Raw genomic sequence first — 26,046 nt, 5'->3', positions numbered from 1 at the left:
TGTCACTTCAACTTCCCTGCCCCATTATGTCACCTGCCTGCTATGTCTTCTCTTTCAGGCCCTGACTCAGCAATGTGAAACACACACCTGGAATGCCACCAGGGGAGACCTAGTGGAATCAACAAGCAGGCCTGTGTGCAGGGGAGCAGTCTGCCCACCTGAAACACATTGCAGGATCTGGATCCTAGCTTTTAAGTTCTTCAGGGCTGGGCCCATTTACTGTTTGTACAGCGCCCAGCACAAGGGAGCCCAATCTAGCTGCTGGCTATAGGCGCACCCAATAAACCAATAACAGGCTGCAAATGCAAGCCTTGATCATATGGCTGGGGGGAAACTCTCCCCTCTTTGCTTCCTAGGCAAGGCAACTACTTCTCTGCACGCAGCCATGCGGACAAGGCGCTGTGGCTGGCTGGAGGGTGTTTGCGGTGGCTCAGAGACCTGCGAGGGGCTGGCCCAGGGCAGCTGAGTGACAGGCGGCTGAGGAAGGGGGCGGGGAGCGAAGGGGGCGAAGGAACTCGTGTCGGAGCTAGCAAGTCCTGCCCAGCTGTTTGCGAAGTTTTAAGATTTCCTGTTTCCCTCGCGGCGCTGAAGCGAAGCGGAGTGAGTCAGCCCAGCCCAGCCGCGCGGCGTCCCGGAGCAGCCAGCCCAGCCACAGCTGCCGCCGCGGCGGCCTCGCCTCTCTCCCCGGCCGGCCCGGGGTGCAGCCCTCGCCCCCCCCCCCAGCAGAGGAGCCCCACTTCTTGCCTCGGCTTCCTATGCGGAGCGGGCTAGACCATGAGCCGGGATCTCCTCCGGAGCCTGTGGCTGCTGCTCGCTTGCTCGTGCTGGGCGCTCGTCGGCAGCACCGTCCCCCCTCAGGCGCGGGGCTCAGGTAAGTCGCAGTCCCGTCCCCCCTTCCCCTTCTTTGTCCGGGGCGGCGGCGACCCTCCAGGCGGCTGTGCAGCGGGCGATGCCGTTCGCTTGACAGCTGCAGGCGGCAGGGGAGCGGCGCTGGCGAGCCCCGGCTGGGGCTGCGGAGTTCGGGTGTTCGCCGAAAGGGGTTCGCCGGAGAGGCTGGGCGGGTCGGGGCTCGACCGAGGAGCCCTGGCCCGGGCGCTGGCAGGAAGCGCGCGGGGGGTTGCTCTGAGGCGAGCCTCGCCCGGGCCAAGCGTAGTTCGGAAGTTGGCTACTGCCTGTCCCGGGGTTATCGGGCGGCGCGCAGCGCAGCGGCAGCAGCAGCAGCAGCCTCCGCACCTGGCCCCAGGGTGAGCTCTGGGTGCTGGTGCCCCTCCGCAAAGGGGGCCGGGGGCCCTCCTCGCAGGAGCAAAGCGGACTCCCGCCCGCTGTCGTGCTTCTCGGGCTGTGTGTGGCAGTTGGATTAGGATTAACCCGCTCACCTGTGTGCTGCCCTCTGGGGCTGAAAAGCGCTTCTCTGAGCCCAGGCGGCACTGTTGTTCTAGGAACCTGACACCTGGGATGCAGGTAAAGGGCATTCAGAAAGTGGCGCTCAAACTGAGTTAATCTTAGATCCTATTAAAGCCCCCAGAGTATTATTAGGCTCCAGCACACACACACAGGCAGTGTGTATCCCTGATTTGCTGCCTGGGCCTTGCCATGGGTCTAGCTCTGTGTAAAGTGATCTTGCAAAGCATGCAGCAGTGTCTTAAAAGTTATTGAATTTTTTTTTGTACAGTCACTGCATGCAATTGAGAATTAAGCACTGGTTGTGAGTAGTTGCACTGAGAACTCTCAATTAATTTCCTGCCATTGCAGAGGCCTTGGGCATTGGTGGCACCTTGGTCTCTCCTGTATTCTGCCTATGGCACATACAGTTTAGTCTCCTGAGGACTGAAGTGCTTTGGTCTTTGGGCTTAATATAGGGGTATCTTAGTGAAATTTAATGGTCTGTGATATACAAGAGATCAGGCTAGATGAACTGATGGACCCTTTTGGCCTTAAACTCTATGAAACTTCAGGCATTCCTTCAGTATTCAAAGCATTCCTAAAAGTTAATGCCTGGTTTGTGTGGTTTTTCATTACACTTCACATCCCTGTGTTGGAAATTTTTAATTGCACTGTACATCTCTGGATATTTTTAAGGCCATGGCTCATATTACTGTTATTAATATATTTATTTATGTTGTGCAAAGAGAGAGCAAAGTGCCTTACAGACTTATGTGAAAACAAGGTTTGCTGGTCTGAAAACTTGCAAACTGGGGATCTAATCCCACAAACACTTATCCTGGTGAGATCTCAGCAGGACTACTCACATGTGTAAAGTTATCTGTAAGTGTCCAGAGGATTAGGCTCTAGAACATGTTATTGAAACTGGTGTTGCCTGTTAATTGTGAGGGGTCCATTAATAAAGGGATAAAAGACTTCAGATTGCTGCAGAACTGAATTCTAAATGTTTAGCTTCTAACTATTGATTTATCCTCCAAGGTGCATATTAGCACTAAACATCTATTCTTAGGTCTTTAAGATGTAATCACTGCACAGACTGTTTAGTGTTTCTGAGTCCTCAGATTCCTTCATTTGGTCTGTAGAGACCAGCAAAAACTTGAGAATTGTTCCATATTGATAAAATACACTACAAAGAGAACTACCATGTAAAGTCTCAATCCTACACATACTTTGGCACTTGAGTAACTTTGTGCATGTAAGTAATCCTGTTGAAGTCCCAAATATGTGTGACATTACTTGTGTATATAACTGTTTGTAGGTTTAAGGCATAAATATACAAAAATAGTTTAAACTTTGTGTCCTGAAGAAGTTCATTATCTGAGGGCTGACCATAATGTAAGAGCTTTACATGTGGTATGTTTAGCTTTGTTTGAATTTTGTTTACAATTATGTCATTTTTGACTAATAAGTGGCAAAACCCAATAAATGATGATTGTGGTAACTTTCATTTAATCATCAGAATAAAAGTTGCTCTGGGTAGGTTCTTGTGACACAAAGCCTCAGTGAAAAAGCAATGCATCATTTTTCATCTTCTTTATTGTTTCTTTTTTAGTATATTTTTCTGAAAACCAATTTAGACAGATTTAGTTTAGAAAACAGATAAAAACTGGAGATAATTTAAGAACATTTTTCTGTTCTCTGCTCACTCAAAAGAAACTTTTACTAAAAACGATATTCAGAACACAGTTAATATACTTTTTAAAATTTAGACTATTACAGTATCTGAAATATTATCATTTCATATTCTGTTACTCCTTAGGCATCACAAAGTTTGTTGAAAATACCCTTTTTTGTAATGATCTTGGCATTTCATAAGAATTTTAATAATATTTGTAGCAGGTGGACTTCCAAGCTAAAAACGTATCTGCTTTAAAAAAGATGCTCTATTATTATCTATAGACTAAAAGGCCTTTGCTCAACACCGCTAGTTATAATATCTTCACCAAATGGAAGAATAAAGAAATATTTTTGAAATTATTATGAATGCCACAATACAAGTTTAACTGATGAGGGACAGTGGGGCCAGGTATGTGTAATAAATCTGCACCTATGTACAAGAATGGAGTGTGACTTTTCTATTTTGGGTTCTACTTGAAGAACCTGAATTTATGTTTGGGGGTCTTGTCACACATCAGCCTTCAGTTCTGTAGAATGAAGGCTCAGCCCCTCAATCCAGTTAAACTTTATATTTTTGTCTTAGTTTTAAAAAACATCTGAGTACGTTTCCAATCATTATTTATGTATTTGTTCTAATGCCATCTCATAGTCTCTCAAATGAGAATAGTCTACATAACACAATCCCCCTGCACCTTTTTTTTTCCTTTGGTATTGTAGGGAAACCTGTGTATAGTACACTCAAATATTATAAAAACAATCCCACTTCTATTAAAGCCAATGGCAAAATTCTATTTATTTCAGTAGGAATAGGAGCTAGGTCATAGTGTGATTCCAGTTAGTTTTAATTGTGTTGCATCTTTGATTTTTGCATTTCCTGGACCATGAGAATAGGCTAGCAAATTTTACTTGACCTTCTAGTGAAATTCTATTTCAAGTTCTCCTGTATTATTGCAATTCTGTAATCTTTGGTTGGCAAATGCTGTTTAACAATGATTAAATAGATCCTTAGCTATTGCAAGTTGATGTAGCTTCATTGACATCAATGGATTTACACTCATTTACACAAGCTGGGGATCTGGATACTGTTACAAATGGAATGTTTAAAAAGTTAATGGAACTGTTTATGTTGGTTTTTAGGTTTTATTTTGTTTTGCACTTAGGTTTTGTAAAAACTTCTTACTATACATCTAAATTAAATCTGACGGTGGTCCTTCAAAACCATGTCCCTTTTTTCATGTGAAGAAAATTATTCATGTTTATTTGCACGATTGATCCTTTAGGGAGGATTTCCATCTATGTACTGTAAACATTTGTCATATAGCAGCTATTCTTCTTTCTGTCAGGGAAAAAAAAAAAAGCTCAGTATCATTGATGAGGTTTCCCAGATTTCCTCTGCAGGACGCTTTTAAGTGGATATTTTTAGATTCATGGTATGAGCACTTTTTCCTCGTAGTGCTGTATCACAGCTGCAACGCCATGTGCTGTATTCTCTTTGCAGTTACACCTGTTTTACACCACTATGATTCCATTGGCAGCTGTGGAGCTATGACCAACGGACACTGGTGTAAATGAGCAGAACTAATTCCTGCCTGATTCTTCACTGCCTTGCACCTAGTGGAGCTATTTTGCGTCCATGCAAAGTGAGCGTAAAATGGGCTTGATTCTGATCTGTAGCCGAGGCTCACTCAATTCAGCTGAGTCTGTGGAGTCAAAAGCTTTCAGATGCCTTTGAAACACTTGGGCCCATATGGAGCTCTTCGTGGCATCTAGCATGATTTAGGGTATTCTCAAGGCTACTCGTAAGTTCTCCTCATTTTTGGGGCCATTGTTGCAGTTTCAGATCACTGGAATGGAAACGTATGTTGAGAATGTTATCTTTTTCCAGGAACAACCCCTACGAAAAGGCAACATAGCCAGCTGTGTGTTAGCTCTACACCATCCAGCGGTTCCTCCACACTAGGGGAATTCTCAACTGAGCAGATCCCTTGGGTGTCAGCAGCTTTGCACCTCCATAGCAGTGCAGATCAGGTGGGAGACAGCTGAGTATCTGGCTCAGTTTGTACTGCTGTAAGTGACAACATGGCACTTTTAATGCAAAGCAGTGGAGAATCAGTTCCTCTGTGGTGAAATAGTAAATCTGTTTAAGCCCTGCCTTGAAAGAGTCAGTCCCTTGGCTTTCATCTAGGTTGCTTACTAGGTTTTAGGCCTCAAATCTGGTCAGGGGTATATTGTTTTCTACTAGACAGTAGCAGTAGAATTTACAAGTTCTTGTAAGCAAGAATAAAAATTAAAAGTGGATGATCTTTACTTGAACAAGCCTAATCCTAGAGGACGAAAATAGCCCAAAATATATTAGAAAGAATGTTTATCTATAGGTTATTCAGCTAGTCCCTTTTGACTTTCAGCTCCAGGTCAATGGGATAAGAGTTACTTTAAGAAATTAAGGACCCAATCCTGCAAACAACTTACTTCTGAGCATTTTGTTTGTTATGTGAATAGTCCGATTGAAGTTCCTGCTTACGTGAGTGTAAGAACTGAGATGGGTGTTGCAGCTATGTCAGAGTGCAAAGGGACTATTCGGTGTTGTGAACGAGACACTCCATGCTAAATGTTTGCATGAGTGGGCTCTAAGTGATGAAAACACAATTTTCAGTTAGTATTTTTCTTGGGTGTATTTTCCAGTACATAGACAGGACAGCAGAACTGATATCAGTTAAATGTAGCACCCACTTATCACCCACTGTCTGAAATGGTGCAACTGTAAGTAATACACAAAGTTTAGGTCTGACAAAAAGCTATATACAGAAAAATGGACTATTTCAAACATAATAGAACAATCAAACAGTTTTTCTAATTAGGGGCCATTGTGTGTGCGCTTAATTCCATCTCTGTTTGTGATAGGATTTAAGCACATGGTTAAAAACTATTAACTTCAGTAGGATTTAGCAATCCTTAAAGTTAAGCATGAGTTTAAAGTGAAGTCTCAGTTCAGATGCTTTCCTGAATCAGTCCTAATATTACTTTGGTTACAGTATAACAAAGTTTAGCAACAGTCCAAAATTGTAAGAAACGGTGGCATTGGAAGGAAAAAAACTAATTCCTAGTTCTGTTTTTTTTTACTTCTGTCTGTGTGTGTTTTAAATATCCCAGTTCCTTCATCTTTGTCTTCTTGTAATTGCAGTTTGTTATACCTTTATCTAAGTTTTCTGTTACATCCCATCTCCTCCCTTTATATTGATATTAGAGCCAGTTTCGCCCCTGGAATGATTGTTGAGGAAAATTCTTTTGCTGAAACAGCTGGCAGTTAGCAAGCTTTTCCTGCTGGCATCCATCCCTAAGTTACCCTGATTAGAATGGTCTTCTTTCATTTGTTCCTCTTGTCTTTTTTGGATGAGTGGCACCATTAAGAATGAATGGAGTTTCTAGTCTGTTTCATATCATAATAAAAACAAACTGTTATATTGTATATAATAAACCATAGTTATTTAGAACTGGTCCAATAGTCCAGTGTTCATGGGTCCAGTTCTTCACACACTTGCCTGAGAGTAGGTCAAGAGCAACTCCATTGAAGTAATGGAGTCATTCTAAAGTGATACTGATGTGAGTGAGAGGAGAATTGGGCTCAGTCCTCCACAGCTGCAGCCAGATGGGTTGAGTGTAAGGGTAGATGCACCTCTGTAACTCACAGGAGCATCTGGTTTCTGATATTGAAAGCATTTTTTATTTTAAACCTACATCCATACCAAGGGTTAATGTTTTGCATTTAACTCACAAGCTAACTTGAAACTATAGCTATTCGAAAGCTATCTCCCCCCCCCCCCCCGGCCTCATTCCGCTTTTATCAAAGGACTCTCTCTTTCGGTCTTCACAGAAGCGCCACATCCTTGAGACAACGCACCCAGCGGCTCTCATCTACCTTTACTGCACTGTGTGTTACATTATGAGCATGACTGAGAGTAGAATGTTCACTTTTCACAGGTGCAAATGACTACATAAGATACCAGCTGGTGGTGAATCAGGCTCATCATGTTTGTGAAGTCACGTAAACACTTATATTAGCTGGGATGGGGTGAGGGGGGTGGGGTATCTGCACACATTTTTTGTTAGGACTTAGGTGATAATATCTGGAGTCCAATTGATTTTAATATGGATATTGTATGTGATCATAATGGCTCCAAGATTATTATTTTTTATTGTTACTCTTTGTGTTACAGCAACAGCTTGAGACCCCAACTGAGAGCAGGGCCCCATTATTCTAGGCATTGTACAACCACCTAGTAAGGGACAGTCCCTGCCCCCAAACAGATGTACATTGACCTCAAATAATACAATGTAACAGTCCTTTCAGAGCCTTTGCATTGTGTGACCTAATATACTATTACAATTTATTATTTGTATTGCTGTACTGAAGAGAAATATTCTAAAGTAGGAGAGCACTACGTTCTATTAATATATGCTTTGCACTTATAGAATGCTTTTCCTCTGTACATTTCAAAATGTTTTTATAAAAGTGGTTAAGCACTAATAGCCTGATTTTTAAAGAGGGGGAAACTGAGACATTGAGAAGTTAAAGTGTGATCCTAATTTGAAAAGTAACTGTAAACATGACATTGTAGTATAACTGTTTTATTGACTCTCGGCAAATTCCAGATCAAATTTTGTGCTTTTTGTGTGTATAATAAATAAGCGTATATAACTGCCACAAGTTCAACCTGTGATTTGTAAGTCAAGCTGTGCTTTTTCTAGCTTATGCATTGTCACCAGTGATAGAGGTTCTGAAAGATAATTTCTGCCCTATTACACCTGTGTAACCCCACTGAGGCATTGTACTGTTGTAACTGAGGGCATAATTTGGCTCTGCAATTGAACTGAATTCAAAATTCTGTTGATGCAGGTGCCAAAATAAAATCCATCTCACTCTCCCATGACTGTATTGCCTCTTCCAAGGAGTAAAAAGGAAGAGAAATTTATTTTTGTTTGAAAAGTGAGTGAATTTGACAAAATATACCCAGAGACCAGGTCTGTTAAGTAGGAAGGTGTCATTTTTTCAAAGCAACTTGCCAAGTAAAGACACAGTATGGCTCTTACATGCACAGGGCACATTAATGGATGCCTTGGAAAACTAGCCTTTGTGCAAGCGAAGTACATCTAGGGCCAGGTCCTCATCTGGCATAAATCAGCATAACTCTACTGAAGGCAATGAAGCTACACCAATTTATATCAACTGAGGATCTGCCCCACAGAATTAATAACTGGCAACTGTGAGTTATGAGGCTCTAATTCCCTTGAGCAGACCTTTGTGATATCGTATCTTACAAGAGCCAAAATGATACAGTTCTCTTTCCCAGAACAAGAAAGTAATTTGGCTGCAGCATTTGGGACTCCCTGGAGCCTAGAGAGTAGAGATTTCAGGAGGCCACAGGAAGAGGGAATTTCCAGAATTCCAGAATGCTGGGACATGATCAAAGGTATGATTAAGGCTTTTAACTTGGGCAGAACCAAGGGGAGAATGAATTATGGCAATGTTGCAGATAGGGGAATAGGCAGACTCAGAAAAGGGAGCTGTGAGAAGCAAAATACTTTAATAGTATTTTACATTAATATAATGCCTTTCATTCCAAAGAACTCAGCATTTCAAAAATTATATAAGCATAAGAGGCACCTCACCCTTGAGAGGTAGGCATTAGCAAGGTGGAGTGAAGGAGAAAGACTTTTCAAACATAAACGGGTAAATGTTTATCCAAACTGTGCCAGAGGATTTTTGATAGGTCTCATCCAAAAGAGAGACAATTCACAAAAAACATGGTACTAATTTTGTTTACTTTGGAAGAAAGAAGGGCTGAGTCAGCTCTGCCAGAAATTAACCTGTGATTCCATTGAGTCTAGGTATTTCAGACCTGAGAGGTAGATAAGCCATTATCAATTTTCCTGCTGTCAGTATTCCAGCACTAAAAGTGTATGAGTCCGCATACCTGTTTTCAGACTTTTGGGGTGTCTGCAATTTCTGGATGACAAGAGGTTGAGGGTAGGAATTTTCTTAGCTCATTTCACTAACTATAGTAAGTGCATTTTTAATGCAATTTTTAGTATTACAGATCGTACAAGAAAGTGAAGTTTGGAACAGTCCACAGATAGAAACCATAACCCACTAGTAATTCAGCCATTTTCAGGGGCAAAAATAGAAACTCTTGACCAAGGTTCTTCAAAGTGACTAAGGATTTTGGGTGCCTCCACATTTTAACACCTTGTGTGGTTTTGAGATACTTGAAATGAGCTTAATTTTCAGACGATGGATGGCTCAGTACTTTCTGAAAATCATACCCTTCAAAGTTTCTCACATCAGGCACCCAAAGCCACTAGTGACTTTTGACATTGTTGGCGATAAAAGTTGCTCATTAATCTAGAAAACCCCTTAGGACCTGTCTATACTGCAGCTTGGGAGTGAGCTTCCCAGCTCAGGTAGATAGACTTGTGCTAGTGGGGCTTGCGCTAGCATGCTAAATATTAGCTGTGTAGATGCTGCCACACTGGGAGAGGCACAGGCTCGCCGCTTGAGCTCAGAGCCATGGGGTAGCATGAACTTGAGCTCAGGCGGCGAACTTGAGTCTCAGCTGATGCGGCAATGTCCACACTGCTATTTTTAGTGCACTAGCTGCAAATATATGTACCAGGGTGAGAGGTTTGCTCCCAGCTGCTATGTAGTCATACTCATGGACTTAGGTGGGAGCTGAAATCACTTAATACCCAGCAGGACTGGTCCTTATATTTATATATTTTTTTATGCCCATGAAAGAGACATCTCTATCTCCCAACTTCACAGAACTTGTTTGCGAGTTTTGGGTTTGGAGTATATCTGAAGCCATCATAATAATAATACTTAGCACTTTCCCCCTTAGATCTTGAAGTGCTTGTCGGTATGTCTAAGTATTTTATTTGCGTTTTTTAAAAAAATAGATGTATGGAGAGGGAATTATGATGTGGTGTAATTAGTACTTTTTCACTTAGTTTTTTCTCAAATTGCCTAGTCTTTTAAAATATTCCTTGGGTGGACAGAAATTGCTCCAAGTTTGCAATTTTGAGGCTGATCTTGATAGGTGCAAAGTACAGTAATTTTGCTTCCAGTCATTCTGGAACTAGTAATTAGCCCAGAGTAGCACTTCTCTGTTGTTTTGAGTAAGGCATTACATGACTACAAGGTGACTTGTGTTTTCCTTTGGCCCAAAATGTGAAGCAATATAAAAATATAAAAAACTTCTTCTTTATGTTTTCAGTGATTACATTGTAATTGCGCCCCCCGCCCCTTTTCCTCTGGGAACATATTATAAGAGCCCTTATTCCCAACTTGACTCCATGGAAATCTTGCAGCATGGCTGTGGGTGTCTTGATGCCAGACACCGCCTTCCCCCCGCCCCCACACACATACAGTGCCTGCTGAAGACCGCATAGGATAGGTCCATGATCAGAGAAGGAAATCTTTGAGATTTATCTTGTGGATTTTTCTTGAACCATCCTCTTTATGGGAGGGATATGGTGGGCTGTGGATTTTGGAGGCCACAGCTTCATCAACCCTATTGATCATGATTAGGAATGCTGTAATATATGAGGATGCAGAAGAGCTGTCATGTAGAGGTGACTGCTGCTCCACTGTCTCATTTACCTCTCATTGATTGGTTCGCAGCTCAAGCCAACATAATTTCCTTCCTCTTCATATTTCCACAAGGAAATAGATTCATAGATTCATAGATATTTAGGTCAGAAGGGACCATTATGATCATCTAGTCTGACCTCCTGCACAATGCAGGCCACAGAATTTCACCCACCACTCCTAAAAAAGACCTCACACCTATATCTGTGCTATTGAAGTCCTCAAATTGTAGTTTGAAGACCTCAAGGAGCAGAGAATCCTCCAGCAAGTGACCCGTGCCCCATGCTACAGAGGAAGGCGAAAAACCTCCAGGGCCTTCCAATCTGCCCTGGAGGAAAATTCCTTCCCGACCCCAAATATGGCGATCAGCTAAACCCTGAGCATATGGGCAAGATTCATCAGCCAGATACTACAGAAAATTCTTTCCCGGGTAACTTGGATCTTACCCCATCTAAAAACCCATCACAGGCCATTGGGCCTATTTACCATGAATATTTAATTACCAAAACCATGTTATCCCATCATACCATCTCCTCCATAAACTTATCGAGTTTAATCTTAAAGCAAGATAGATCTTTTGCCCCCACTACTTCCCTCGGAAGGCTATTCCAAAACTTCACTCCTCTGATGGTTAGAAACCTTCGTCTAATTTCTAATCTAAATTTCCTAGTGGCCAGTTTATATCCATTTGTTCTTGTGTCCACATTGGTATTGAGTTTAAATAATTCCTCTCCCTCTCTGGTATTTATCCCTCTGATATATTTATAGAGAGCAATCATATCTCCCCTCAACCTTCTTTTAGTTAGGCTAAACAAGCCAAGCTCCCTGAGTCTCCTTTCATAAGACAAGTTTTCCATTCCTCGGATCATCCTAGTAGCCCTTCTCTGTACCTGTTCCAGTTTGAATTCATCCTTCTTAAACATGGGAGACCAGAACTGCACACAGTATTCCAGGTGAGGTCTCACCAGTGCCTTATATAACGGTACTAAAACCTCCTTATCCCTACTGGAAATACCTCTCCTGATGCATCCCAAGACGACATTAGCTTTTTTCACAGCCATATCACATTGGCAGCTCATAGTCAACCTATGATCAACCAATACTCCAAGGTCCTTTTCCTCCTCCGTTACTTCTAGTTGATGCGTCCCTAGCTTATAACTAAAATTCTTGTTATTAATCCCTAAATGCATGACCTTACACTTCTCACTATTAAATTCCTATTACTCCAGTTTACAAGGTCATCCAGATCCTCCTGTAGGGTATCCCTGTCCTTCTCTAAATTAGCAATACCTCCCAGCTTTGTATCATCTGCAAACTTTATTAGCACACTCCCACTTTTTGTGCCCAGGTCAGTAATAAAAAGATTAAATAAGATTGGTCCCAAAACTGATCCTTGAGGAACTCCACTGGTAACCTCCCTCCAACTTGACAGTTCACCTTTCAGTAGGACCCGTTGTAGTCTCCCCTTTAACCAATTCCCTATCCACCTTTCAATTTTCCTATTGATGCCCATCTTATCCAATTTAACTAATAATTCCCCATGTGGCACAGTATCAAACGCCTTACTAAAATCTAAATAAATTAGATCCACTGCGTTTCCTTTATCTAAAAAATCTACCACACTCTGGAGGGGGACTGTGTTTTGGAGCACAGCGCCTGCCCTGCAGCAACCCCTTCCTCCTCCACCCCTTCAACCCTATGGAGCTCCATCAGTGTGGATCTCTGATGGGCGGCATCCCTGTTGGCCAAGGGAGGGAAGGATGGTGCCATGGTGGTGGCACAGTAATTCCTCAACAGAATTTCTGGATGAAAGCTCCAAGGCCATCAGGAAGCCCAGTCAGTCTTGCATTGTTTCTCCTCTCCTATACTGTGCCAAGTTAAACAAGACACAGGACTAATCTGTTTCCCCATTTCTCCCCACTTAAGAGCTTCGATGTGTTATGAGTCATCAAGGAGCAGCGCTGGTGCAAGGTGGCCCTGCCTTGTGTTACTTGACCATTTTATGGCTCTTTTCTATCATGGCTCTTTTGATGGATATTGTATTGTGCAGCTGAGTTGTACTTCCTCGAACTTTGCTATTTTTGCAGGTGTTAAGTGCAGTGTGTTTTGTCACATGTGCTTACCAGTGGTGTCAAATTGGAAACACTGGTCTCTGTCCTGGTTGGTGAAGGTTGGGGGTGAATGCTATAAGCAGACCATTGTTCATTTGCAATCATTATAAAGTATCTTAACCTTCAAAGCTAATGTTGATACATCTCTGCTACTACCACTCACCACATGCATCAAAGTAGAAGAAACTGGCATCTACATTTCCCCCCCCCCCCCCCCCCCAGCTGTAGTCTGGCATGGACCATACCCACCAAGATAACTGTCTTCCTTCCCATAAAATGTGAACTTTATTTTAAAAAATCATGCATTTTGTGCTCATTAAATGGAGGAACAGATAACTTGGACGAGTGCATACCCCCAGTGGTGCTGGAACCCTTTTAATAATGGAGGTGCTGAAAGCCAGCCCCCTTATCCCGTCCATACCTCTCCCCCCAGCTGGGGCTGGGAGCAGTGTTGTGTCTCCAGGGGGGAACCCAGACAGAGGTAAGGGGGCAAAGGCTAGGGGTGGGCACGGGGCCAGTAGCAGAGTATCATTGGACTGACGCTCAGTATGGATTGTGTAGAGAATCGCTGAAGTGGACAAGCATCCGTTCCAATGATTGGAAGCTGAAGCTAGACAAATTCAGAATACAAATGTGCAATTTTTTTTTTAACAGTGAAGGTAATTAACCATTAGAACAACTTATCTAGAGACTGGATAGATTTTTCCATCATTTGAAATCTTTAAATCAAGACTGGCTATCTTCTTAAAAGGTAAACAATGGCTCAAACAGAAGTTGTGGGCTTGATGCAGAAACTGCTGGTTTTGGCTCCTATCCTGAGTTATGCAGGAGGGTCCGACGAGATGAAAGGTCCTTTCGGGCCTTAAACCCTGAGAATCATCAGGTATTTGTTTAGCACCAAAAGGTGGTTTTACTTGTGTCCTAAGTCAGAATTTGGATTAGTATCTCCAGAAGCAACAAAGAGTTAAGCCACTCTGCTGACTAACCCCTATAAAGGACATTTCAAATATGTATGGACTATAAAATTTTGCATCCACAGAATTTTAAAAATGTATCCTTTCCCATGGAGAGTTTCTTTTTGTTTAAATTACCATGTTGTTGAATTTGGAAAGCTTAAGCATTTTTTGTGTTTTAAGGACCGTTCTGTTAAATGGATGTTCTCAGTTAATGCAGTGTTTGTGAAAAGTGCCTGACTGACAGCTCCAGAGAGTCAGCTCCTGTTGTTAGTGAACGCATACAGTAGCAGCAGAGTACGTTTTCCCACACTGCGATTTGCCCAACATTGAACAGGTTTTTCAGCTTCCATGTTCATTTAATGCTGAGCCTCCCTCCCCTCTGGGTATCAGTTGAAATGGTGTTTCTGTGATCTTATCATTAGTCCACTATGAACTTTATGGAGACCATCAAGTCATTTCATGTAGGCCACCAAAAGCTTAGAAAAAGTTTCCAGTTTCTCATAGACTTTAAGGCCAGAAGGGACCATCATAGAATCATAGAATATCAGGGTTGGAAGGGACCCCAGAAGGTCATCTAGTCCAACCCCCTGCTCGAAGCAGGACCAATTCCCAGTTAAATCATCCCAGCCAGGGCTTTGTCAAGCCTGACCTTAAAAACCTCTAAGGAAGGAGATTCTACCACCTCCCTAGGTAACGCATTCCAGTGTTTCACCACCCTCTTAGTGAAAAAGTTTTTCCTAATATCCAATCTAAACCTCCCCCACTGCAACTTGAGACCATTACTCCTCGTTCTGTCATCTGCTACCATTGAAAACAGTCTAGAGCCATCCTCTTTGGAACCCCCTTTCAGGTAGTTGAAAGCAGCTATCAAATCCCCCCTCATTCTTCTCTTCTGCAGGCTAAACAATCCCAGCTCCCTCAGCCTCTCCTCATAACTCATGTGTTCCAGTCCCCTAATCATTTTTGTTGCCCTTCGCTGGACTCTCTCCAATTTATCCACATCCTTCTTGTAGTGTGGGGCCCAAAACTGGACACAGTACTCCAGATGAGGCCTCACCAATGTCGAATAGAGGGGAACGATCACATCCCTCGATCTGCTCGCTATGCCCCTACTTATACATCCCAAAATGCCATTGGCCTTCTTGGCAACAAGGGCACACTGCTGACTCACGTCCAGCTTCTCGTCCACTGTCACCCCTAGGTCCTTTTCCGCAGAACTGCTGCCTAGCCATTCGGTCCCTAGTCTGTAGCGGTGCATTGGATTCTTCCATCCTAAGTGCAGGACCCTGCACTTATCCTTATTGAACCTCATCAGATTTCCTTTGGCCCAATCCTCCAATTTGTCTAGGTCCTTCTGTATCCTATCCCTCCCCTCCAGCGTATCTACCACTCCTCCCAGTTTAGTATCATCCGCAAATTTGCTGAGAGTGCAATCCACACCATCCTCCAGATCATTTATGAAGATATTGAACAAAACTGGCCCCAGGACCGACCCTTGGGGCACTCCACTTGATACCGGCTGCCAACTAGACATGGAGCCATTGATCACTACCCGTTGAGCCCGACAATCTAGCCAGCTTTCTACCCACCTTATAGTGCATTCATCCAGCCCATACTTCCTTAACTTGCTGACAAGAATACTGTGGGAGACCGTGTCAAAAGCTTTGCTAAAGTCAAGAAACAATACATCCACTGCTTTCCCTTCATCCACAGAACCAGTAATCTCATCATAAAAGGCGATTAGATTAGTCAGGCATGACCTTCCCTTGGTGAATCCATGCTGGCTGTTCCTGATCACTTTCCTCTCATGCATGATCATCTGATCTGACCTCCCGCACATTGTAGGCCACAGAACCTCACTCAGCCTCTCCTGTAATAGAACTATAATCTCTGGCTGAGTTACTGAAGTCCTGAAATCATGATATAAAGACTTCAAGTTATAGAGAATCCACCATTTACACTAGTTTAAACCGGCAAGTGACCCAAGCCCCATGTTGAAGAGGAAGGGGATCCTACCCCCGCCCTCCCTCCCCTGGGTCTCTGCCAATCTGACCCAGGAAGAAATTCCTTCCTAACTCCACATACGGTGATCAGCTAGATCCTGAGCATGTTGGCAAGACCCACCAGCCAGACACCTGGGAAAAGATTCTCTATAGTAACTCGGAGCCCTCCCCATCTAGTGTCCCATCACTGGCCATTGGAGATTGGCTACATGCCATTGTGGGCAGCCTGTCATCCCATCCCTTCCATAAACTTATCAAGCTCAGTCTTGAAGCCAGTTAGGTTTTTTTCCCCACTGGTCCCCTTGGAAGGCTGTTCCACAACTTCTCTTCTCTGATGGTTAGAAAACTTTATCGAATTTCAAGCCTAAACTTAACGATGGCCAGTTTATATCCATTTATTCTTGTCCACATTGGCACTTAACTTAAATAACCCTTCTCTCTCCCTGGTATTTATCCCTCTGATGTATTTGTATAGAGGAATCATATCTTCCATCAGCCTTCATTTTTTGGTTAGGCTAAACAAGCCCAGCTTTTTGAGTCTCCTCTCATAAGGTAGGTTTTCCATTCCTTGGATCATCCTAGTAGCCACTCTCTGCACCTGATCCAGTTTGAATTCATCTCTCTTAAACATGGGAGACCAGAATTGCATGCAGTATTCCAGATGAGTTCTCACCGGTGCCTTGTATAATGGTGCTAACACTTTTCTCTCTCTCTACTGGAAATAGCTCGCCTGATGCATCCTAGGACTTCACTTTTTCATGGCTGCATCACATTGGCAGCTCATAGTTCTTGTTTACCCCTAAGTGCATGACGTTGCACTTTGCACTATTAAATTTTGTCCAGTTTCTGTTACTCCAGTTTAAGGTTGTCCAGATCTTCTTATGTGATATTCTGTTCCTCCTCAGTATTGACAATACCTTCCAACTTTGTGTCATCCACAAATTTTATTAGCACACTCAACTTTTTTTTGCCTAGATCATTAATAAAAATGTTAAATAAAATTGGTCCCAAGACCGATCCCTGAGGAACTCTACTAGTAACCTCCCTCCAGCCTGATAATTCACCTGTCAGTATCACCTGCTCTCCGTTAACCCATTCCTTATCCACTTTAAATTCTCATATTAATCAACATCTTCTCCAATTTAACTAATAATTTCCCATGCCTCAAATGCCTTACTGAAATCCAGGTCAATTAGATCTACTGCATTTCTTTTGTCTAAAAAATCAGTTCTCTTCTCAAAGAAGGAGATCAGGTTGGTCTGGCATGATCTACCTTTTGTAAAACCATGTTGTATTTTATCCCAATTACTGTTTACCTCTATGCTCTTAACTACTTTCTCTTTCAAAATTTGTTCTAAGACCTTGCATACAATTGAGGTCAAACAGGCCTGTAGTTTCCCAGCTCACTTTTTTTCCTTTCTTAAAAATAGGAACTATATTAGCGATTCTCCAGTCATAGAGTATGACCCCCCAAGTTTATGGATTCATTAAAAATCCTTGCTGTTGGACTTGCAATTTCATGTGCCAGTTCCTTTAATATTCTTGGATGGGGATTATCCAGGCCCCCCAATTTAGTCCCATTAAGCTGTTTGAGTTCCACCTTGGACGTGGTAATTTCTACTCCTATATCCTTGTTCTCATTAGCCACTCTGCCACTACCTATAAACTCTTCATTAGCCGTATTAAAACCTGAGGCAAAGTATTTGTTTAGGTGTTGGGCAATGCCCAGATTATCTTTAATCTCCACCCCATCCTCAGTGTTTAGCGGTCCCACTTCTTCTTTCCTTGTTTTCTTTTTATTTATATGTATATAAATAAAAATATATAAATATATATTTATATTCTTTTACTGTTGGTTTTAATTTCCTTTGGCAAGGTCTAACTTTGCTTGGCTTTTGGCAGTTCTCACTTTTCCCCTGCACTTTCTGACCTACAAGAGGTAGCTTTCCTTGCTAATCCATCCCATCTTCCATTCCTTGTAGGATTTCTGCTTTTTCTTAATCACCTGTTTGAGATGGTTGCAGATCAAGCTGGATGAGCATCCCTTCCCCACAATATTTTTCCTCTTGCTTGGGATTCAGGATTCAGATAGTTTCTGCAACTTTGACTTAAAGATCTGAATGTGGAGGAGGCTTGGCATTACATTGCGTTTTTCAGTCCAGTCCACTTCCCTAGCTAATTCCCCCCCCCTCCCTTTTTTTAATCGTTTGCCCTTTTGGAATCAAGGACCCTAGTTGCAAACATTTTTTTTATCCTTTCATTTAGTTTAAACTGAATTAGCTCATGGTCGCTCAAACCAAGCTTGTCCCCTACAACCAATTCTTATGTGAAGTCCTTACTACTCACCAATACCAAATCTAAAATGGCATCACCTTTTGTTGGTTTGGCAACTATTTGGTGAAGAATTGTGTCAGCTATGATCTCCAGGAAAATCTGGGCCCTACTATTAGTAGCACTTATCCTCCAATCTGTTTCTAAGAATTTAGTCTCTCATAATCACACAATTCCCAGTAGCATTTATTTAATTAAAAACATTAAAGAGGTCTCAATCCATGTCCAAATTGATCCTGGGGGAAGCACTATCCTAGGGGAACCTCTAGAAGTTTTCTCCTGCAACGTGCTTTTTGGCCCAAACAGGCTCTGTCTTATCCATTCCATCACTTCTAATTTCTTTACAGTCTACCTTATCATTAATATACAATGTTACTCCACCACCAGTTGCTACTTTACCACAGCTGGATTTGAATCTGTGACCTACAAATGAAGGATTAATATGTGCCACGGCCAGCCTCTGGAACAATCCAGTTACCCTCAAATAGATGTATTGGTCCAGATCCTGAACTAGTATAACTTGGTGTAGCACCATGGGAGTCAGTGGAGCTACACTGATTCATACCAGCTGAAGATCTAGTCCCATTAATCCTTTATAAGATACCACAGAAAGTAGGTACCTTCCATATGGTACCATACTATATCATGTCTCTAGCTGAACTATACCATGTAAAAACTCATGAAGCATAGCCACATTTTGTTTTTAAAATTTTTTAATTGTTACAAGGAAAAGACAGTTGAACAAAAATTATGAGTCGGAGGGAATGTGTGTCTGATTTTGAGTTCTTCCAAGAAAGGTTTTCCTGATTCATCTGAGCAAGTGGTGTGTTTCTCAGTCTTACACCCATCCTCCTTTCTCCACACAACACCTCCTTTTACAGAAGTAATTGTTTTGCAGACTTTTGGTTGGTTTTCCCTTGCACTTCTAATTGGAATTTTTCTTTTTAAAAAGACATCTGAAGAATGCACATGCTGACTTTAAGAACTGTTGGGCTATTGAGAAAGAACTGGAGTACTTGTGGCACCTTAGAGATTAACCAATTTATTTGAGCATAAGCTTTCGTGAGCTACAGCTCACTTCAATCGGATGCATACTGTGGAAAGTGTAGAAGATCTTTTTATACACACAAAGCATGAAAAAATACCTCCCCCCACCCCACTCTTCTGCTGGTAATAGCTTATCTAAAGTGATCATTCTCCTTACAATGTGTATGATAATCAAGGTGGGCCATTTCCAGCACAAATCCTGGGAGAGTGGTCACTTTAGATAAGCTATTACCAGCAGGAGAGTGGGTTTGTGGGGGGGAGGGGGGGTGAGAAAACCTGGATTTGTGCTGGAAATGGCCCAACTTGATTATCACACACATTGTAAGGAGAGTGATCACTTTAGATAAGCTATTACCAGCAGGAGAGTGGGGTGGGGGAGGTATTTTTTCATGCTTTGTGTGTATAAAAAGATCTTCTACACTTTCCCCAGTATGCATCCGATGAAGTGAGCTGTAGCTCACGAAAGCTTATACTCAAATAAATTGGTTAGTCTCTAAGGTGCCACAAGTACTCCTTTTCTTTTTGCGAATACAGACTTACACGGCTGTTACTCTGAAACCTGAGAAAGAACTGTTAAGGTAGTCTTAAGAGTATGTAGGAGATAATCAGTCATTATCTTCAGCTTGGGGCATGCAGGAGACAGTGGGTTATGGAAACAGTGAAAGCTTATGCTCTAATAAATTGGTTAGTCTCTAAGGTGCCGCAAGTACTCCTTTTCTTTTTGCGAATACAGACTAACACGGCTGTTACTCTGAAACCCATCATAAAAGAATGCTTTTTCATTAAGTATTTTCCACGCAGGTAGATATGTTTTAAAAAAAATCAACTCTATCCATACAGTTCATGGTATGAGCTTAACTACAGTGTTGTTCTGCCTAAACATCCAGTATTATACTTCATAACCAACCTAGAACAGACTGCTTTCTCTCTCACACCTTCAGACAGGTAGACTAAATATTTCAGCCAGGCAAGTTCCTTCACACTGAGCTCTCTTTTTTTGAGAATATCCTTGCGTCATGCTGTAATGCCAGGCCTTTTGGTGCAGACAACTGAAGCACATTGTACAGTGACTAAAAGAATCCACTGCAGGCAGTAAGAAGTGTTTTTTCTTGTATGCACGTATGCATATTTGTTAGTGTCAGAGTGATGCTAGCCTTTAAATGTGAGTGTCATGTATGCCGGATTCCACAGGCATCTACGTGAGAATGTACCATAGAAGAAAGCAGTTTTACAACATGGTGTACAAATGTAACTTCCTTGTGTTCGTGTTCTAGAGTCAATGGTAGTGACAGGGCCCTTTGGCCCATTGGGCCCTTTAAAGGGTTTGGTTATGGAGTGAAATCCACATCCCACTGAAGTTATGGTAAAATACCCACTTACTTCAATAGGGGCTGGATTTCACCCACAAATTTTATTTTACTTTAAACCTGGTAACACCTCCTGCAGTGAAGAGAAATTTGTGAACAGCCTCATTTGCCCCCTTCCCCACATCTCTTGGATATCATTCAAAAACTTGTTTTTATGAGCTATGTCCTTTTCTCAATGCATTGTTTATAATTTCCATTAATGGTGGGAATTAGATGCATCCAACCTGACAGAAACAAATATAGCCCTCCATGCTGCTGAATTTGAGAAGGTTGTGTATTTTCCCCCCCAAATCCATTCAAAGTGATTTTGCTCCCAAAGGATTAAGTTTCAGTCTAACTTTACTTTGAGGAGAGCAATTTACTATTTTAACTGAGCTGATGGATTATGAAAGTGAATAATTTCTTTCTCATGCTATTCCCATCGAATCTGTCATTCAAACATTGCTGTGTATCAATGAAACTGTTTGCAAAAAGATTTTTCACAGTTTTCGAAGTTTTTCTTTACAGTCAACAAGCTCTGAACAGAGCTGCCACAAAAGCTTGTTGGCCCATCAGAGATTGACAGAGAATTTCCTTTTTGGTAAAATAAGTCTTTATTCCAATACAATTAATTTTCCAAGTTAGATTAACTAGGGTGGATCAGGAAAAGAGGTACATACAGCCTTCAGAAAATAAACTGTATAGAATTCTATAATATTAGAACAATTCATTTTATTGCAAACTAATGTTTTAGACCAATGCTGTAGCCCCTTTATAACAGGGGCCGGCAACCTATGGCATGCGAGCCGATTTTTAATGGCACGCTGCTGCCTGCCGGGTCCCAGCCGCTGGCCCCGCTCAGCCCGCTGCCGGTCTGGGGTTCTGGCTGCCAGCCCCTTGCTAGCCAGGGTCCCGGCAACAGGCCCCGCTCAGCCTGCTGATGGCCTAGGTGAACGGAATCCCAGGGCTGGCAGCGGGCTGAGCGGGCCAGCGGCGTAAGGTCAGCATTTTAATTTAATTTTAAATGAAGCTTCTTAAACATTTTGAAAACCTTGTTTACTTTACATACGACAATAGTTTAGTTATATGATATATAGACTTATAGAGAGAGACCTTCTAAAAAACGTTAAAATGTATTACTGGCACGCGAAACCTTAAATTAAAGTGAATAAATGAAGACTTAGCACACCACTTCTGAAAGGTTGCCGACCCCTGCCTTATAAGAATGTTTTTAGCGATGTGCCCAAAATATAATTCTAGATCTCACCTCCCCCACTTCTGCTGAAATTTGGAGAAGTTCAAAATCTAAGCAAAGGACCAAATTTTGCAAATGTCCCTATGTTTATACTGAGCTGAAACAAGCACCCCTGAATTTTAGTGCTTGAACTCTGGATCCAAATTTTGTAGTGGGAGCCCACTTTTTTTAAAATAAGGGAGGATCAGATTTTTAAACATGGTAACAGTGCACCCACAAAAATACAAATGCACTCATTGCATATGGAAAGTAAGTATTTGTACATGTGTATAAATCAGTGCATATGCATGTGTGCATAACTGCTGCCAGGTTAGAAGCACAATTGCCTGGTTAATGCATTTAAATACTCATTTTTCTAGGGCACCTGTGGGTCTTTACAACAGTGATTTGTGTAACTGATAAATATGAGTCCCATGGATATGCTGGATGTTTATGGAAAGTTTTATAAAAGTTTCAGGCGGGTTAGTCAACGCTATGCATGTGTGTATACATATGTCTCGTATGGGAATAGTGGAGATTCTCAACATGTGAATCACATCCCTCCCTTATTCCTTTCGCTGAAGTAAATTTATTCGGTCATTTCCAATCATAGATGGCTAGATTGATGACATCAGACAAAGAATAAAGTCCTCAGATTCATGAAGCACCCCATAAATCAAGGGAGGTACAAGAGTCAGTACCTAGAAGTGCTGCAAAAACTGGCACCATGGATTCTGGGGTGCATTGGTGAAGGAGCTCAATGAGGAATCATGGTTGAAAAAAATCTAGAAACAGTAGTATGCACTCTTCTATCAGAGTTAAAAAAAAATGTTAAACAGCAGCACTATAATTTTCTTACTCTAAACCGCATAATCTGAGCCAAAATCTTTTTAGGTCTTACATATGCCATTTATGTGTCTGGTGCATCATAATTATGAAGTATTATCAGTGCAGGAATGCGACACTTTAAGTTTTATGGGAACAGATGTAGCCCACTCAGGGTTATATTTTAGGAGTCCTTTTGATTTTCTTTTTTAAAAATCTAACATCCAGTCTTTTGGGCCTGATTCTGATCTCATTTAAATCAGTGAACTTACTCCCAAAGTATTAGGGTGGAAGTGAAATCAGAATCAGGCCCATTAATTTCACCGACCTAGAACTGTGAAAAATATTCATAACAAAAACTGAAACTCAGGCAACGTTTATCAAAGTTCACCAACTGTTTGGCCAGGCAAGTTTCAAGCAAATCTTCATCGGGCATTGGGTGAAAACTTCAGAGCCATCAAGTTTCACAAGGTTTTTCCCATAAAGCAAGGCAGAACTGGTGGTTTGGTTGAAAATTACTTCGTGTTTATATGTTGGTTGTAGTTTTGTTGATCCCAGGATATTAGAGGAATAACTCACCCACCTTATCTCTTTTGTGTTGACATCACATGTGTACCCCAAACTCATGGGGTGCACCTCACCCAAACCAAAATTAGGGTTACCAACTGTGACTGAAGCTATTCTGGGAGATTTTTTCCCCAGCATGACATAATTTAATTTTCTTAATATATCCTATTAAAATCTCCCACGTTGCTTTCAGTTGTCATCGGGAGATCAGTGATGCTTCCAGGAGATTGTAGGCCAATCCTGGAGGGTTGGAAACCCTAACCAAAACACTTGGAAGAGAGAAATAGATCCACTTAATAACACAGTACTTTTCTATTAGCCCTGGTCTACACTGTGAATAACATAGCTGAAGTCGACGTACTTAGATCGACTTACTGTGGTGTGTCTGCCACGGTGAGTTGACTGCTGCCGCTCCCCTGTCGACTCTGCCTGTGCCTCTCGTGGCGCTGGAGTACAGGAGTTGACAGGAGAGTGCTCGGGGGTCTATTTATTGCGTCTAGACTAGACGCCGATAAATCGATCCCTGCTGGATGGATCGCTGCCCGCCGATCCGGCACGTAGTGAAGACATACCCTTGGATTATACCTTCTCATCAAGAAAATATAGTATATTTTTACCAACATTGGTGCATGAGCCTCTCTCCAAATCCCTGTGCGGTAGGGAAATCTATTATTCCCACTTACAGTCGAGGAAACTGTGACACAAAGACATTCAGGTCAGAATTTTCAAATGCATCCAGTAATTTTGGTTGACCAACTTGAGACACTTTGGGTCTGATTTTTTCCAGAGTGCTTAGCAGTTGCAGCTGCTGTGCAAGTAAATAAGATCATCCGCTTCCTGCCGTCTCTGAAAATCTAAGGCCCGGATCCTCAAAAGTATTTAGGGATCTCTTGAGGATCTGGATGTAGGTGCCTCAAGATAGTTATCCCAAAATTGTTGCACCCAAAATTAGTTAAAGTGTGTTAAAAATGCTAGCTTGAGTGATTTGCTCCAGGTCACACAGGAAGTCCGTGGTAGAGATGAGAACAGAACCCCAAACACCAGACTCTCCCAGTCCTGTGCCTCAACTACAAGAACACCATTCCTCTCCTCTATGCTGGGTGAACTCTTTCTGGAATATCAGAAAAATGAGCCAATGAGCACTTCCTGAGAAGGATGCTTGGGAAGTGTTTAATTATTCTCACAATATGCAATTTCCTAGGATCAAAAAGGAATATTTTTTTTATAATTAGGTATCATTATAAATAAGTGTGTGTGTGTGTTTCTGTAATGCGCACCACAAAGGTACGAATGCTCTCAGTGCATGGAAAACTGTACCGAGTACAGTCTTCAAAAACTGTAATGTACCCACAGAATGAGTACAACTGCAGGACAGTCTTCAGACTGAAACCACTGTGTATCATGTAGCTTGATGTGTGACATACACCAGTGAGATCTGCATGGACATATTTCTTCCAAAGGCTGCAGAGAAACTTTGCTTCAATAACATTATACATATATGACTCAAAACAAAAAAACCAGGAAATTCGAATATAAGAATGATGCTTTCACTTTCATTCACAAAGCAACCCAGCCCTATTGAGGATGGGGTGTCAGCCATAGCTTTGAATTTCCTGTCTTCTGTTGTGCTTTATCACAGCCTTAATGTGGAATATAGGGGTTCTTGCTTCATTTCCTATGCTTAACTTTTAAGAAAGGTCATAAAATGCATATTGTTTGTTTGTGAGACCAGAGGGGGTCTCTTTTAACTTTTAAATAAGCAGTATTTAATCCTATGTAGACATAATCTGGGCTAGATTAACCATTTGTAAAATACTCTGTCAAGCATTTGTGAAAGGCATATTGCTCGTCCAGCTAAATATATATTTTAGTCCTCTTAAGGTACATGTACACTGCAGTAAAAGACTTGCAGCATAACCCCACAAGGGGGTGGGTCTCAGAACCTGGGTTCCAGACCGAGCCCAAATGTCTACATGGTTATTTTTAGCCCCACAGCCCTGTGAGCCCAAGTGAATTGACCCAGGCTCTGAGACTCGGTTATGTGGGTTGTTTACTGCAGTGTAGATGTACCCTTAGTCTGCACACTTTCCTTTGGGAGCCGTTATAGCCCAGTTCTTTCCCTCCCACTCACTCCTGTCATACTTAGTTCTGCTTCTAAGTATCTGTGCTTGTAGTAATCCCTAACTAAAATTTAACCACTTCTGTATGCTGTTAAAATAGAGAGATTCTTCCATTGCATGCAATAGTTAACTGAAATTTCTGACTCCTTGTTCCATACTCTTTTTTCTATTTTCCTTCTGCATGTATTATCATTGTTCCACACCTTTGGAAATAGCCGCTTTCCTCACTTTACAGTGCTATTTAACATGCTTGTCGCTGTTCATGGCACCTGCACTTGTATTTCCCCTCTCTCTGGTACAGCAAGGGCACTCACTCTCAGGTGTCCAACTCCCCTCGCCATCCCCTCTCTTAGGTGGAGAAACATCTCTCGCTCCCTTCTGACCGGGTATCTCCAGGTTAAATTAGTCCCTGTCTTCACTGAATTATTCCCAGCCGAGACAGGCTGCCCAAGCACACTGGCTTTGTTTCCTTTCCGTCACCATTAACTGTGTGACTGTCCACAATTATATGGTACCATGCAGTACTCCCTATGCAACCCTATTTTATTCTTAAAGTGAGAGCCCTACAGAGAAAACAATAAAAGAATCTACCCACACGTTATTAAGCTTACAAGAGACCACCCCGACCCTAACGTGGGCTCTGCAGGAGCAGCCCTTCAACACCCAAAGGGTTTCCTTGTGGTTTTGAGTTCATTATAGCTTTAGTTCCAAACAAGTACTTAGTTTTATGGGGCCTCCATCAGCCTAGTCAGTCCTACCAACCTTTCCTAAGGACTGGGGCCTTCCATGGACCAGGACTCT

At 42.1% G+C, this 26,046-nt stretch overlaps 1 protein-coding gene across 3 annotated transcripts in view; it reads left to right on the top strand.

Annotated features, from left to right (window-relative positions):
• The first annotated feature begins 509 nt into the window (after positions 1 to 509).
• Positions 510 to 26,046, top strand: part of TGFBR2 (transforming growth factor beta receptor 2) — an 80,951-nt gene continuing 55,414 nt past the window's right edge. Inside the window, exons 1-2 of one of the 3 annotated variants that reach the window (XM_073333374.2) lie at positions 510 to 871; positions 8,409 to 8,528. In XM_073333374.2, coding sequence (XP_073189475.1) covers positions 775 to 871; positions 8,409 to 8,528 — 217 coding nt within the window. In that variant the 5' untranslated portion in view covers positions 510 to 774. The remainder of the gene's footprint in view (positions 872 to 8,408; positions 8,529 to 26,046) is intronic. The other 2 variants (XM_073333373.2, XM_073333375.2) reach the window with 2 other exon arrangements.

Source organism: Lepidochelys kempii, chromosome 2, assembly GCF_965140285.1.
Source record: "Lepidochelys kempii isolate rLepKem1 chromosome 2, rLepKem1.hap1, whole genome shotgun sequence".
Taxonomy (NCBI): Eukaryota; Metazoa; Chordata; order Testudines; family Cheloniidae; genus Lepidochelys; species Lepidochelys kempii.
The sequence above is the reverse complement of the archived record's forward strand: the minus strand, read 5'-3'. Positions and strand labels throughout refer to the sequence as shown.